A 13,846-nucleotide genomic window follows, 5' to 3' on the forward strand; every position below is an offset into this window, starting at 1 on the left:
GGAGGTCACCACACTTGAAAGCCGGAAGAGCAGTTTAAGAGGAACATCTTAAATTGACAAAATTGACATCCTGCGTCTGTTTTGTCAATTTAGCAATTTGCAGCAGCTAGTTCATATTTTTCCCTGGTACCTGGGGAGTCTTTTTTTCTGCTGTAGGTATAATACCTTTCAATACTGTCACTAGACTAGAGCACCTCATCTTCCTTCTGAGTGTGCCTCGTTGTCTGCAGAGACATCACTGGGAGCCCCATATGTGTTAAGGGAGCAAGTATTTTTACGTGTATCTGATTTCGTGTTTCTTTCAAACCCTCTGTTTTATTTCTGTGGCTCCCTTGTAAATATATACATAATAAAGAAAATGGAGGGAGAAGATTCTTTAAAAGCCTAAAATTCTTGTCTCACGCTTCTAGCTTCATCATGCTGCCTGTGCTGGAAGATGCTACACTTTAGCATCTACTGTATTTTTTACATGCAGCAAAATACATACTGCAAATTTATCACTCTTTGGGCTCAGAATCTTTGCATCTCATTAGGGTAACATTACAAAAGAAGCTCCATAGGGAGGAGATTTAGATTGCTAGATGCTGTGATCAACTATCAAAGTGATGGATGCTGTCAGAAACATAGATGAAGAGAAGACAGTTTAAAGAAAAGGAAAAAGGAGCTTTGTTTCCTGTAATGAATAGATTTTCTTTCCCTATGTAACACCATTGTTTAGCTCTTTCTTTTCCTCTTGCAGAGTGGCTACTTCCAGAATTTTTCTCTCTTTTGATCATAACGCTGTGTCCTTTAAAGATCTTTACTTCCTTTCACACTACATAGTCACTGACTGTGCAAGCCTCTAATGGCATCCACAGATGTTGTCAATATCTTCTTGCTCTGATTATACCTCTCTGCTCCTTCTCAGGTGTTGGCAGTCCACACTCTCTTTTCCATATCTGCAGTTTCTTTTACTTCCTCTCCTCTGCTTTACCGTTCTCCTTCCCCAGATAGACAAGGTTCTTACTTGCTTTGGCAAAGAACCATTTATGTGGCTGTGCTCTTTTGCACTCCATTTCACCTGCTTCTGTTTTACCCTTTAAAGGATTCCTTTTGACGCGTTCTGACTTAATCCCTTTGACAATTTAAGAGCATTTATGTTTCATTCTTACTCCTCTAAATGGCATCACAATCTTTGCCCTTCTATCAGGGCCACAGTTCATAACTTACAAATGTCTTCCCTGTTGCCATCTGATCTCTCCTTTTCATTTCTTATTTCAAGATTTCTTCATGAAAAGTCTTTTTCTTTTCATCTTTAAAGGAATTGCTGGGTTCTTTTCAATTATGTCATTGAAATGCTCTTTACTGCCTTCCCTTGAGTATCTGACACAGGCTTTGGGTGGCTGTTATCCCACTCAGTCTTCTAAAGTGCTTCTGGAGCCTTAGATTCCCAAATCTTGGTAGTCCATGCCATAGTCACCCAGTGTGTTCACAGCAAGATTCAGGAAAACAGTGGACGGAACTGTCTTGTGCTTCTCTTCCACTCAGTCATGACCTTTCTCGTCATGAGTGTGATGTCGAGTTGGTCCAGGAAGTGTTGATGCTCTAGAGAAAGAGAGAAAGTAAGGTTCTTTAGCCAGTACTCCTCAGGCATTTCTGACTGTGATTCATAAGAGGGGGAAACTGAAAGTCTGAGGAGTAGATAGAACAGGTAGAGATGCTTTGTAGTATACAAATCAGAAGTTCATTGTTTCACTCTAGCTCTAAGTCACCGAATTGCTCCAGATCTCCCTTTTCATCTCAGATATTCATACTTTGGTTACTGACTTTAATGGTTATGCTATCATCGCTAAAATTTTTCTCATGGAAACATTTGTAATTCCTTTGATTTACGGATTTATGATAGAAGTGAAAAGAGAACTGAGGTCATGGAAAACATTTTTCATACAGAAAAATACCATTTCTTTTTTGTTTGCAAGACAGTGATTTGGGTAAACTTTTTTTATTATTTCAAACAAACATTGGTTTTGCAAGGTTATTTCCCCCACCTAAAATATCTGAAGCGAAATGAGTTCAACAATTTAGTAGAGCTTTGGACAGAATTTTTCTTGTATATAAGAGATTTTTAAATATATCTTAAGTGTTGCTTCCTTGACTACTTGAGTGCTGGCTCCTCTAATTACATAGGGCAAAGCTCTCAAAAGTACATTACTGTGTTATTGGAATGTGTAAATAAATAAGTAACAGTGGGTGTTTGGTTTTCTTTTTGTTTCCTACAAACTATAGTATGTCAGAAGTAGTTGTGTACATTTGACTGCTATTGTGTCAGAGTAAAATGTAATATTCCCTATGTTAAGTGTTTGCTCCAAAGTTCAATTTTAATGTTAATTGATTTATCATTGAATGACTTCAAGTAACAAGAGCATATGAATCATAACCATGGTAACTTTCCAGCCATTCCTTGAAAAATCATCCTTCCGAAACAAATACCTGCTGTCTGTCTTGCCTGAAAAAAAAAAAAAAAAAGGAAAAAAATAAAAAAAAAAGATGGCTGATACTGTAATTACTGCAATGAGGCATTCAGTGTGATGAGCACTTTACTGTTGTAGCAGGTCAGCTAAAGAGTGATCAGTTAAAGCATGACTGTATCCTTTCATACAGGAAATGGTATATTCTTTAAAATGTTCAGCAAATGCAGAGTGTTTTGTTTCAGGTCAACCGTTTGTAAATCCTGATGGGACACCGGCAATATACAATCCTCCCAGTGGCCAGCAGACGATGAGGAGCCAGATGGTGGGACAGTCTCAGCAGCAGCCTTCATCCCAGCAGCCTCAGCAGGTTCAACAGCCACAGCAACAAATGGCAAGTCACCTTGTCACACAGGTAGGTGTGGTGGCCATTGGAAAAAAGAAGGAGCTCTCAGGGATATGAAGAATGACCTAAAGGGTAGGAGGTAGGAATGCAGCTAGACAAAAATATCAGGAAGTGCTTTTCAACATGGATGAAAGAGATAGAGAAGATTACTTTTTCAGTTTTATGTAAAGGATGATTTTATTTTCAAAAGTACTGTTAAGCGAGTTGGTGTATGTCTACATAAGGTTATTTTGCAAAATTCACCCATAAGTGGAAGCTGAAGCATTCATTCCCAAAGTAGTGCAGCCTGTAATTTTCTCCAAAGAGTGACCTTTCTCTGTCCCTTTTGACAGCAGTGGGTTTGAGTCAAAGAATCAAATACAATGAAGGGCTCTACAAACTCTTTCATGTCGTGTTGTATTGGGCCCAATCTATGGGTAACCCGCTCTCCAAGCACCTCTGCCCCAACTTGGTGGTTTTCTGCCTGCACCCCATGTTCTTGCCATTACCCTGCTCTGAGCTAGAAATTCTGGAGCTATAGCAGGAGAGGGGAAGAGCAGACTAATTTGAGCACAGTAGCATGGTGTGTCAGCTCTCTGGTCCCTGGACTGGCTGTGGCATGTGGCCAGGTGTAGCCAAGCATGGGCAGCAAGGTTTGGATCTGATTCAAACTTAATTTTGTGGATTGCATGTCTCTCTCCCCGAGCAGAGCAGGCAGAGGGAACCACTCAAGCAAGAATCCTATATTATGTTTAGTCACAGAGCAGCCAAGATCTACTGCAGTTCTTGTGCTGCTTTATAATTTGGCACAGTTTCATCTCAGGTTACCCAGAAATACAATGTTTAAATTCAGTGAAGTTGCTTTGATTTTACTGGATTTGGACTTACATGGTTATGGCTCTTATTTCTTGATCTGGTCCTCACAGTTTTAGAAGACGGGGGTAGTACCAAACGTGTGTATGAAGTTATATGAGAGATTAAAATGAAAGGAATACTAAAACTATTCCAAGGTAATAGTGCTGTGGAAAATTGTTTTTTCACTTAGATAAACATCTGCTCAAAGCTGATGGCCTGTCTGTTGGTAATTCACAGCCTGTTCTTCCTAATTTTTTAAAAACTCCTGTGTTCTGACAAAGCAGCTTTACAATCATTATTCCTTTGCCTATGACACACTCGGAGTTAAATCAGTCACTAACAGCAAAATTCAAATACATAGTTATACTGTGCTGCTCTTCCATTTTTATCTCTGTAAGTGAAATGTAGAATCATAATTTCGCTTTGGCTCACATTAGTAATAAGAAGATACAGCTTGGCTTTATTTAATCCAACATCCATCAAATATGTGAAAAGAGGCAGAAATATCTGTAATAAAGAATTGTTTGATATAAGGCTAAAATGAAATCTAAAATTGCAGTACCTGACCTGTTGTACTTGGGCTGGTGATGAGTCACCTGTATTTTCAGAGCTGTGATTGATACCTTTGTTCTCAATAACAAAGGTGGTGGTGGTGGTGGTTATCTCTCTCTAAATGGTTGAATTTATGTCTTTCACTGTGTTTATTTTGCAGCCTGTTCAGACAATGCAGCCATCTTCTCAGTCAGTCCAATATCCAGCAGTTTCTTATCCTCCCCAGCATCTCCTGCCAGTCTCTCCAACGCAGCAGTTTTCTGTGGTACTAAAGATTTTCTTTTTTCTTTCCTTGAAGCTGGGGATGTGAGCATGACTATGCCCAGGAGCCTCTGGGGAGCACTGCAAGGATGGGTGTCCCACATGAGAACCCTATCTGAATAAATACCCATTTGCCTTAATGCTTTTGGTACTGACAAGCATTTTGTAAGAACATTCCCACTGATTCTGGTTAGCTAACCTGAAGGATGTTGCTAGGAGCAGGGCACTCTACATGGTGAGCAGAGCCTCCAGAAAAATATTTTGTTGTGCCTGTGATAAGAGCTTATGTCTTGTCACTTAATGTTAAGGGATCTTAAATTGCTAACTCCAGTAGTTGAGATTCAGGTTATCTCTCTTCTATGTCCACAAAGACTGGAGAAGAGAACTCTAGAAATCATTATTTTTTATTTTATATTATTTTATCTGTATACTAAATCCCTTGCCTGGATTTATTCCCTGATGATACCAGAGCACTTGGGAAAGAGGGTAGCAGTGAACCAGCTGCAGAAGGTGTGGTACGCTGTACAGCATGACAACGCACCAATGGACATGTATAATTAAAATAAATAGAGTGCTCTTCTAGAGTCTGATTCTGGCTTGGTGCTTACAGGGCCAAGATTATACTGTTCTAAAATGAAGCTGACATTTTAAGAGGCAGTACAAAATTTTTTTCTGTTGTTTTTCTCTCTTGCTCTAGTAATCTTGTTTATGACTGGTTTTTTTTTTTTCCCAAGGTAGAGATGTCATGTAGTTAAAGTAAGAGATAGAAACAAAGCTGAGTGGATCCTTGCAGATAAAATAGTGTTATTAGTGCCTGGTAGATGAGTGGTACCATTTAAAGGACAATAAAAATTATTCCGTGCTGAACAAAAGTTACATATCTCACTGCTATTTCTCTTGAAAAGTGTGTTACAGGAATATCAGGTTGTTCTAGTGTGTGGTGGGTTTGTAGTCATAAGAAGGCTGATATTTTTATTGGCTAATTTAATAGTGCAACTTCACCTGAATTAATGTCTTCAATGTACATTACATTATACAAACACTGTATAAATTATCTTGTTTTGAAGCTCTTGTTCTGTATTGGGCAAATCCAAAGCCATTCCTGGCTCAATGAACTTTCTTGTAGAATCTGTTTGCAGTCATTTGCCATTCAGATAACAAATAATCTAGGTTTTTAAAGGAACACCTTCAGACAGACAACTTATGTGCCTGAATATGAATGTAGAATGATAGTAAAGTTAATAGCGTTACTTCCATATACCACCTGATGATCTGTCAGGAGTGTTTAAAGTGTTGATCCATGGTATCTGCTCTCAGAGTTGGGAGGGTGAGTCTCTGTGCAGTCTCTGTCAGTGCTTTCCACAAGCAACCTTTTTTTTCTTTTTTACATATTTTGAAGTTTCCTGACATTAAATGCTTTGTGCTGGATGGTTTTGGAGAATGAACACCACTAGGCTGCAAACAAAACTGGAGTCTCCTTTTAAAAGATAATATGAATGTTCTAAGCAAAACGCATTTTTATAATGCTTATTTCCTATCTTTAATCTGAATATTAGCATACAATAGAGTTTTATGTTGAGTATTTAAAAGTCTTATGATATGGGCGTAAACGAAGATGCCTAGAACCACATTTGTAAATCTTTGACCTTCACAGAATAAACTTGAGATCACTTAATAGTGTGACTCTTTTTGCAAGACTGAACAGATTCTGTCCAGAATGCCTGTGTTATTACCAGCATGTAATGAAACTTAGGTCCATTGACTTTATTTGATACGTTCATCCTACCATAGATTCTTTTTTCCCCCTCCAGTCAAATAAAGTACTTATTTCTTTCCAGTGCAGAATAAAAAGGCTTGAAATAGCAACATAAGGCTTAGCTTTTTTTTTATCTTCTCTGTGTTTACAACCTTGGATTTTCAAAACAGTCCAAAAAGTGAAAGGTCTGCACCTGAACTGAATTCCTCTTGGGATCAATTTGAAACACAGGTGAAATTACCAGCATGTGCTTGGCTGACAAATTCTGTGTTTGGGGATAGAGGTATTCTTAATGGTATTTTCATGCCCTTTGTATTGAAAATGTCTTCTTTTGAACACTGTAAAGTTCACTTGTCATTTTGGAAAAGAAGGTGAGGGGGGCAAGGTAAGAGCCAAAATTGGCTTTTGTGCCAAATAATGCCATTCACCTTGCAGTCTAGAAATATTTGTCAAAGCATTTATAGTGATTTTGATTTTAATTGCCTCCATTTTTGTAGACATCCTTGCAAAGTTTGGCATGGATTTGAGCTGAGCAATTCCTTTTCCCCTCATGCTCTGAACCTATTTTGTTTTGCTAATTTGTGTGTCTACTGCAGACGTCATGTCTACATCATTTTCTACTGCCTTTTGCCCTGCAGCGAGATGACATGACAGCACAGTTTAACCAGATGAGCTTAAGTCGTCAATCATCAGGAGACAACCCTGAATCGCCTTCTGGTCCTGTCTACCCATCGCCTCTCTTGCAGCAGCCTGCCCAGCAGACAAGTTACATTATGGCTTCCCCAAGTCAACAGCTTCCCCCGGGAAGCTTTACAGGTTCAGGTCCACCAGTATCCCAGCAAGTGCTGCAGCCGCCACCACCACCCCAAGGCTTTGTGCAACAACCGCCACCACCTGCTCAGGTAGGCAAAACCTTCCCTACCAGTTTAGCATGGAGCTCTTTGTAACATCAGAAAGAGAACATAAAAATTCGAGATTTCCCCCCCACACCCCGATAAGAGCTTAGCAGATTTTTAGGCAGCAGCAAACTTGCAAAGCATCTATCATTTCCTGGATTTCATTAATCCCTTCCTTATCCTCAAAACATTTTCTGAACATATGTTTGTACTCCAGGACACATCTGCACATGAATATGAAGGAGGAGGGTGAGTAAATATCCATGGTCCTTTTTCTCTGTATATATACCAAAAGAGCAACATGCACATCAGCCCAGGTAGTCATTAATCATATTTAATTGACTTGAACATGTGAGATGTCACAGATCAGTAATTTTAACTGTCTTCCTGAAGACTGATTATGTTTTACTGTTCACTACCAAACATCTCTGCTTGTCTCCTGGGTACCTTTACAGAATATTGAAAGTGATTACTGTCAAGAAGTAAAATGCACAGATGACTTTCTGGCCAATTTTCAAGGCATACACATTAAAAAGACAGATTTCTTTATCCAATTATAGATAACTTCGTTTAAACTCTATTTTAAATGGCATTAATAGTATTTCTTCTGTTTTCATTTTGTCCTTTGGAAGAAAATATATAAAAATGAACTACAAAACTTCACCATTTCTTTTAATGTAAATGTATTATAAACCCTGCTAGTTTGGGGGTTTTTTTTCTTTGTTTGTTTACTGCTGCTTACTGAAAATCTCCATTTGTGTTTGTTAATGGAATTCTGTATTGCCACAGGAATGAAGAATTTTCATTGTTACAATGTTTTAAGTGGCCTAAAGATCTAGTTAATTAGATCACTAATTATTAATAAAAGAAATCTGAGGACTACTGGATGCTGACATCCCATAGAGGACATACATAGTTTCTGTGGTTAGAAAATATCTGGCTGTTTTTTCTCAGAGAAGGCTTGCCAAGAACATGTTTTAAGGGGCTGAAGTTCAATATAATGTGATTTTTTTAAGAAATGAAAATATTACTAGAAAAGATATTTCATAGTTTGCCAAATGTAGTGGTGTTTTTTTTTAATTCAGGAAAGAAAAAATGAACTAAAGGGCAGAATTCCCTCGTGTATCTGTCTCTCCACCTAGATTGTGCTCCCTAAGTGAGTAAGTAGAGGCTGTCCAAGCTTCAGTCCTCATGTACAGCCCCCAGGTACTCTTAGTGTTTTCAAACATCGTTTAATCAAACCTCAAAACACTTCTAGTGAAGCAGATAAATGCGAGCACCTCCATTTTACGGGTTGTCTCTGCAGCAGGCAAAGTGATATGTTTCCCAGCTCTGCTGGCCGAGGTTTGCCAGAAATTGTGGGGGCTGCAGCATCGTGCTGCCTGCCACGATAGGGGACCCCAGACCGCCTCCTTACTCCTGTGGGTGAGACCAGGTGTGCGGCTCTCCCTGGGATCTCTGCTAGACCCCATCTCGGCTGACTTTGTATGGACTGCTTTGGCAGGTTTGCCCACAGCTCCCGCCTCCCTGTGGCTGAGCCTTGGTGTGTGAGCCTTGGATTTCACCCTTGCATGTGCCGCAGGGTGCAGGGTTTTTACTCAGTATGGTGTAGTGTTCCTTGAGGAAGCTGTTTTCCCTCATTAATACTTCCTTTGGCGCTACTGAGAGGCAGGTTAACTTCTTCAGTGATGAGGAGGTGCCTTTTCATGTACAGGCTGCAGTAGGACTGGTACAGTACTGGTGTGTCTAATGGCCACTGTGTCTCTGACTGTAACCCAAATACGGTACTTATGGGTACTTTCCTCCTGTGCAGTAACAAAGTGGAAAGTTACTGAGAGCAGAAAAATATCTTTGTAACAACTTCAGTTATTTTACTGGGGAATGATTTGTCCTTGGGGTATGTAGAAAGGTGAGAAATTCAGCACTGTCATCTTCCTCTGCATCTGCGAACACCATTTATCTCCAGCTTGTTGCTCTTCCAAACAGTCCTTGTCAGATACCTGTGGAAAAGGGGACGGCAGGGTTTAGTCCCTGCTGCCTATGTCCCTGTCCTGTGAAAGCACAGTGGCCCTGGTCTGCCAGTGGCAGAAGAAGGCAGCCACTCTGCATCCGCATGCACAGAGGGGAAATTCTGAATCGACATTTCAAATTTTAATTCATTCACTTCAGTCCTAGAATGTGGCACAGTGGTTTGGATACTAATTATAGCATACTAATGTATGGAAAATAGGGGATGCCTCTTATAAAAAGATGAATGAATCCTTGGGAAATAGTAGTTCTTCTGCCCTGAGAGCTCAGCTTTCTGTGCAGGTAGACTCCTTGTCTTGCCCGTGGCACAACTTCACTGTGGCAGTGGCTATTGTCAGTCTGAATCAGCTGTTGTTACTCTTTGGGGCTTAGATGCAATAGTAAGTCTGCTCTCAGACACCAAGGCAGGTGGTCTGAGGCAGGCTTAAAAAAAAAGGCGCAATGAAGATGGTAATGGAAGCAAAACATTACGTGATACATTAATCAATGCAATGCAATCAATGTAAAAGCACTTTTATATCTTAAATGTTGCTATTGAATTTATACCAGTGAAAAAGAGGCATGACTCTAATGACTAATTAGTTCCTGTAAATGCACTGCTGATAAGGCTGGCTGTGATGCTCTGTGTGCTGTTGGAAAATAGCAGTGAAAACTTGGGTGAAGGTCCTCTGAGTGCGATCATTTTCTTTGGCAGCTGAAACGAGGAGAAAGAAATGCTCTCCAAGTCTACAAACACAGTAGTACTGCATTTAAATTATTATCTAATCTGTTAAAGTTCAGTTAAATGTGACTCTGCAGCTACTCTCCAAGATTCTTTCTCCCAGTCTGTATCAATGTAGAGACAGACTGGATTTGAAATGACATGCCTAAGAAGAGGTGAGAGGACCCCTTATGTTTCTTTTGCTTCTTCTTTCATCACAACTATTCCCTAGCTTGACAACAGTCATGATTTAGTAACCTGAAAATAAGAATCTGTCTTTTTTCAACCAATAGAGAGAAAAACCAAAACAAATCACACCAAAAAACCAAAACCCTGGATTTGCTGAAAGGGACTTTTAGCAGCAAATGACTGTTTGCTTTATATCACGAATTTCAAACATACATCTTTACTTCCTCTATTTTCATTTTTCTTCTCTTTCTGGTGTTTCTTCTATAGTGCTTATGGGACCAGACACTTTAGCAAGGGTCCAATGGTGCTTGTCTTTGCCTCTGCAAATGAAGAAATGGAAAAAATGGGAGTATTGTGCCAATGGGAAATGATATCCTCCCTTAAAAGTTATTTTCACCTCTGTCTTATTCTTTGGCAAAATGACGTCCAAAAGTGAGATGGCATGAATTCTTGGAGAGGCCTGGAGAGGCCTCAACACATGTTGAGGGATTTTTCACCTGGATTAATTTTATGTCATCATTGATTTTAGCTGTCTCTTTGCAGAAACCCCTCCTGGAGAGTCTATAGCTACCCTAAGACAAAATCTTTATTCATAGCATGTCTTCTCTATGAAACTTGTTATGAAGAAAGTTGGGGAGTCACTGCAAATGAACAGGTCTTTCCTTGATGATCTCGGAAAATTATATTGGGGTACATCCTAGAGTTTTCATACACAAGCCATTATTCTTTGTTACTGTTATTGTAAGTATTGGCAGGGGGGAGGAGAGAAAAACCCTTGAAGAATGACGGATCCCAGTCAGTTAGATACTAGGAAGAAATGGTACCTCAAAGTGTCCATACATCACTGTGGTTTCTCTTGCCTTCTTCACTCCCATTTATGTAACTGTAGCTGTTGCATTAGCAATAATATCAGCATCATTAATCATCTGGATGAAGGTGTTAATCCAAGCCTTACTGGATATCAGCAATTTTAAGAGAAGGTGGAATACCTGTCTGATGACTGAATCAAGATGTAAGTCAGTAGGGAGGTAGTTTATGAAAGTAAAATTATCCTGAGAGGTTTCTGGAGTCCTGATCCTACCATGGGAAAATACACCAGTGAATTTCAGGGGTGCTGCTAGAGAGCAGTCCAGGAGACACCCAGCCTCATAATGGGTTTCAAACTGCATGTAGACAGAACAAAATGGAAAGCCAGTGCTGTATGGAGTCTCTGCATGTCATCTATAAACAAAGCACATTAGAAGCAGGAAAAAGTAATGTCTGTCCATGCCATTTCTTGAGTGTCTCTTAAGTGACGTGCCCAGTCCTGTTTAAACTTAAGTTAGTACTGAATGGGAGAGAAAAAGTAGAACTCGGTGGAATGATCAACCTACATACAAGGAAGGTATTCACCTTCAAAATAAGAAATCCAAGGTATTGGATATTTAACTCTTTCCATGATAATTATAAAAAAGGAGGGATTTTTCACAGTGTCAAGGATTAAGATCAAGAAACTATGCTTTTAAACTAAAGAAGGTAGCATTTACTTAGGTTATGTTCTTAGAAGGACTTTTTTTTTGTAATTTAATTTTATTTTTAGGATAACCATATATCTGTCTTGGCATGCTTGTTAATGCCATGGAAACTTTCTGATTCTGTAAACGAAGTACGTTTTGCAAGCAAAAGGTCCAAGGTTAGATTGTGCATTTCACGTGGGAAAGCAATTCGAATATAATTTGTCATGTCAGTAGCCCGCTACAGAAATGTAATTTTTTTTTTGTTGAAGAGCACATAAGTAAAGGTGTTAGTAACACTGATGTAATGAGAAACTAAAAAAATTCAAGAGGATCACAGTAGATGATGTAAGTGATACATGTTATCGCTGATCCCTCTAATTCCACTGTTCACTAAAGTAGAATCAGAAAGGACAAATAAGATGTTTCAACTACTGACACGGAGATGTACTCAAGATAAATCGAAATGGATCCTTCCAAGCCCCTCAAGCACAAAAGACCTATTTTAGACCATATCTATATTTTATACCAAACCCTTCTTTTAATGTCTAAGTTCTTTAAAAAAACAAAACCAAACCAAACAAAAAATCCCCCACAAGCAACAACAACAACAAAAACCCCAAACCAAAAAAAAAAAAAATCCACCCCACAATATAATGTATCAAAACCCAGACCTCTTCTTTGCAAGTCATGTGTGCATGATTACTGGCAAATCATCCATTAATCTTTATAAATGAAATAATTTTTTTTTACCCTTCTACTACTTACGTTTTTCATGCTGCTAGATTGCACTCTAATAAGCTTCTAAGTGGGTTATATAACAAATGTATTCCAATGAACTGAGAAAATGAAAGAAAGGGAGAAAGCCATTTGACTAACTCTGAGGTGTTATCTGTGGGGTAAAATATTTGTTTTTGCGCTCAGCATGTTCAGCTATAAACCCCACTTCACAACCTATGTTCTTCAATATTTTTAAGTTAATACCTACAGAATCATTCCCCAAGAGATAATTCTCATTGTTCTCAAATGCTCTTGTATTTTCAAATATCTGGGGGCTTGTCTGCACAAGGAAAGTGAGGAAGCTGAGGGTAAATCAAATAAATTTAAATCCTTTAAGTGAGATTAAGATACTGGCAGGAAAAGTGAGAGTATTTCCATGGGGGTTTAATATTCTTTAGTTTGTAGAATAGAAAATAAAGAATGTTTGAAAGAATGTCTGTTCCGTTCCCCTGCTCCAAGGAAGGATTAACTATTTGCATTGATTTGACTTAGAGTGAGTCTTCTCATTTCTTTCAAGTCTACTGTGGTAAAGTGTTGCTGAAAACAATCATCTCTCCACAAGATGAGTTTATCACACGAAACTCTCCTGATCCACAATTTTTACACTGCTATGATGTTTAAAAAATGATTTTGCACCTTAAATGTCTGGGTCCACTTTACTGTCCCTTGTGACTTTATTTTGCAGAGAAGCAAATTCATAATGGTGTTGTCCATTCTACAAAGGCATTTTGGTTTTGTTACTTTAGTCGCTAACAAAACAAATTACTTGAGTGCAGGCTGTAACCATTAGGTGTCGCTTGGTATTGTCTGGAGAGAGGATAGCTTACAACGTTTTCTGATCGAAACCTTGTTTTTCTCATACTTGTCTGAATCTGGTATTAGCAAAGTGAGGAAAAAAAAAATTCAATTGGTTGAAGAAAAAACTAACAGACCTTGAAGAAGGAATGGTTATTCAGCCACCTGACTGACAGCTGCTGTTGACTGTCAGTTGGTCTAGGGGGTTAACTTTACCAACACCACCAAGTTCAACTGGGTTAATCCTAATACTTTTCCTACCACAGTTACCCATTCAGTAGTCTTCTACTTGCCCAAGTAGCCATCCATAGCCTCTTCTTGCCTAGTCTTTTGTGTCTATGCCTTTTTTTCTCATCTGAGATTGTAAAATTTCCGAGGAAAATTTCTAATCTCTCTTATGAGAGGATGTAGGTACCTTTACTTTGCTAACACTTTATGGGTGATCAAGTTGAATGAGCTGTTTGAGGAAGATTTCTTCCATGCAAATAGAAGTGGCAAAAGTAGTTCTTGGTTTTGTATGAAAAAAATAAAAGCATTTGGTATGATTCTGTGCATATGTCTGAGTAGGATAAATGCTACACAAAAGTGAGAAAAAATTTGAATGACTTTATTAAGAAATGCTGACAGTTGTGGCAGAAGTTGCAAGAGAAGCAACGTTCTCCTGAGCCTGTGCCCCTCTGCAGTCTGTTCATACCGTACACTGCCAAAC

The 13,846-nt window shown here is 38.9% G+C and overlaps 1 protein-coding gene across 25 annotated transcripts in view; it reads left to right on the forward strand.

Annotated features, from left to right (window-relative positions):
* Positions 1–13,846, forward strand: part of ARPP21 (cAMP regulated phosphoprotein 21) — a 194,725-nt gene that overhangs the window by 142,758 nt on the left and 38,121 nt on the right. For 22 of the 25 annotated variants that reach the window (XM_064669533.1, XM_064669509.1, XM_064669473.1 and 19 more), the window contains 3 exons: positions 2,693–2,862; positions 4,400–4,504; positions 6,895–7,158. In XM_064669533.1, the coding sequence (XP_064525603.1) occupies positions 2,693–2,862; positions 4,400–4,504; positions 6,895–7,158 (539 nt within the window). The remainder of the gene's footprint in view (positions 1–2,692; positions 2,863–4,399; positions 4,505–6,894; positions 7,159–13,846) is intronic. The other 3 variants (XM_064669627.1, XM_064669645.1, XM_064669655.1) reach the window with 1 other exon arrangement.

Source organism: Pseudopipra pipra, chromosome 1, assembly GCF_036250125.1.
Source record: "Pseudopipra pipra isolate bDixPip1 chromosome 1, bDixPip1.hap1, whole genome shotgun sequence".
NCBI classification, from domain to species: Eukaryota; Metazoa; Chordata; class Aves; order Passeriformes; family Pipridae; genus Pseudopipra; species Pseudopipra pipra.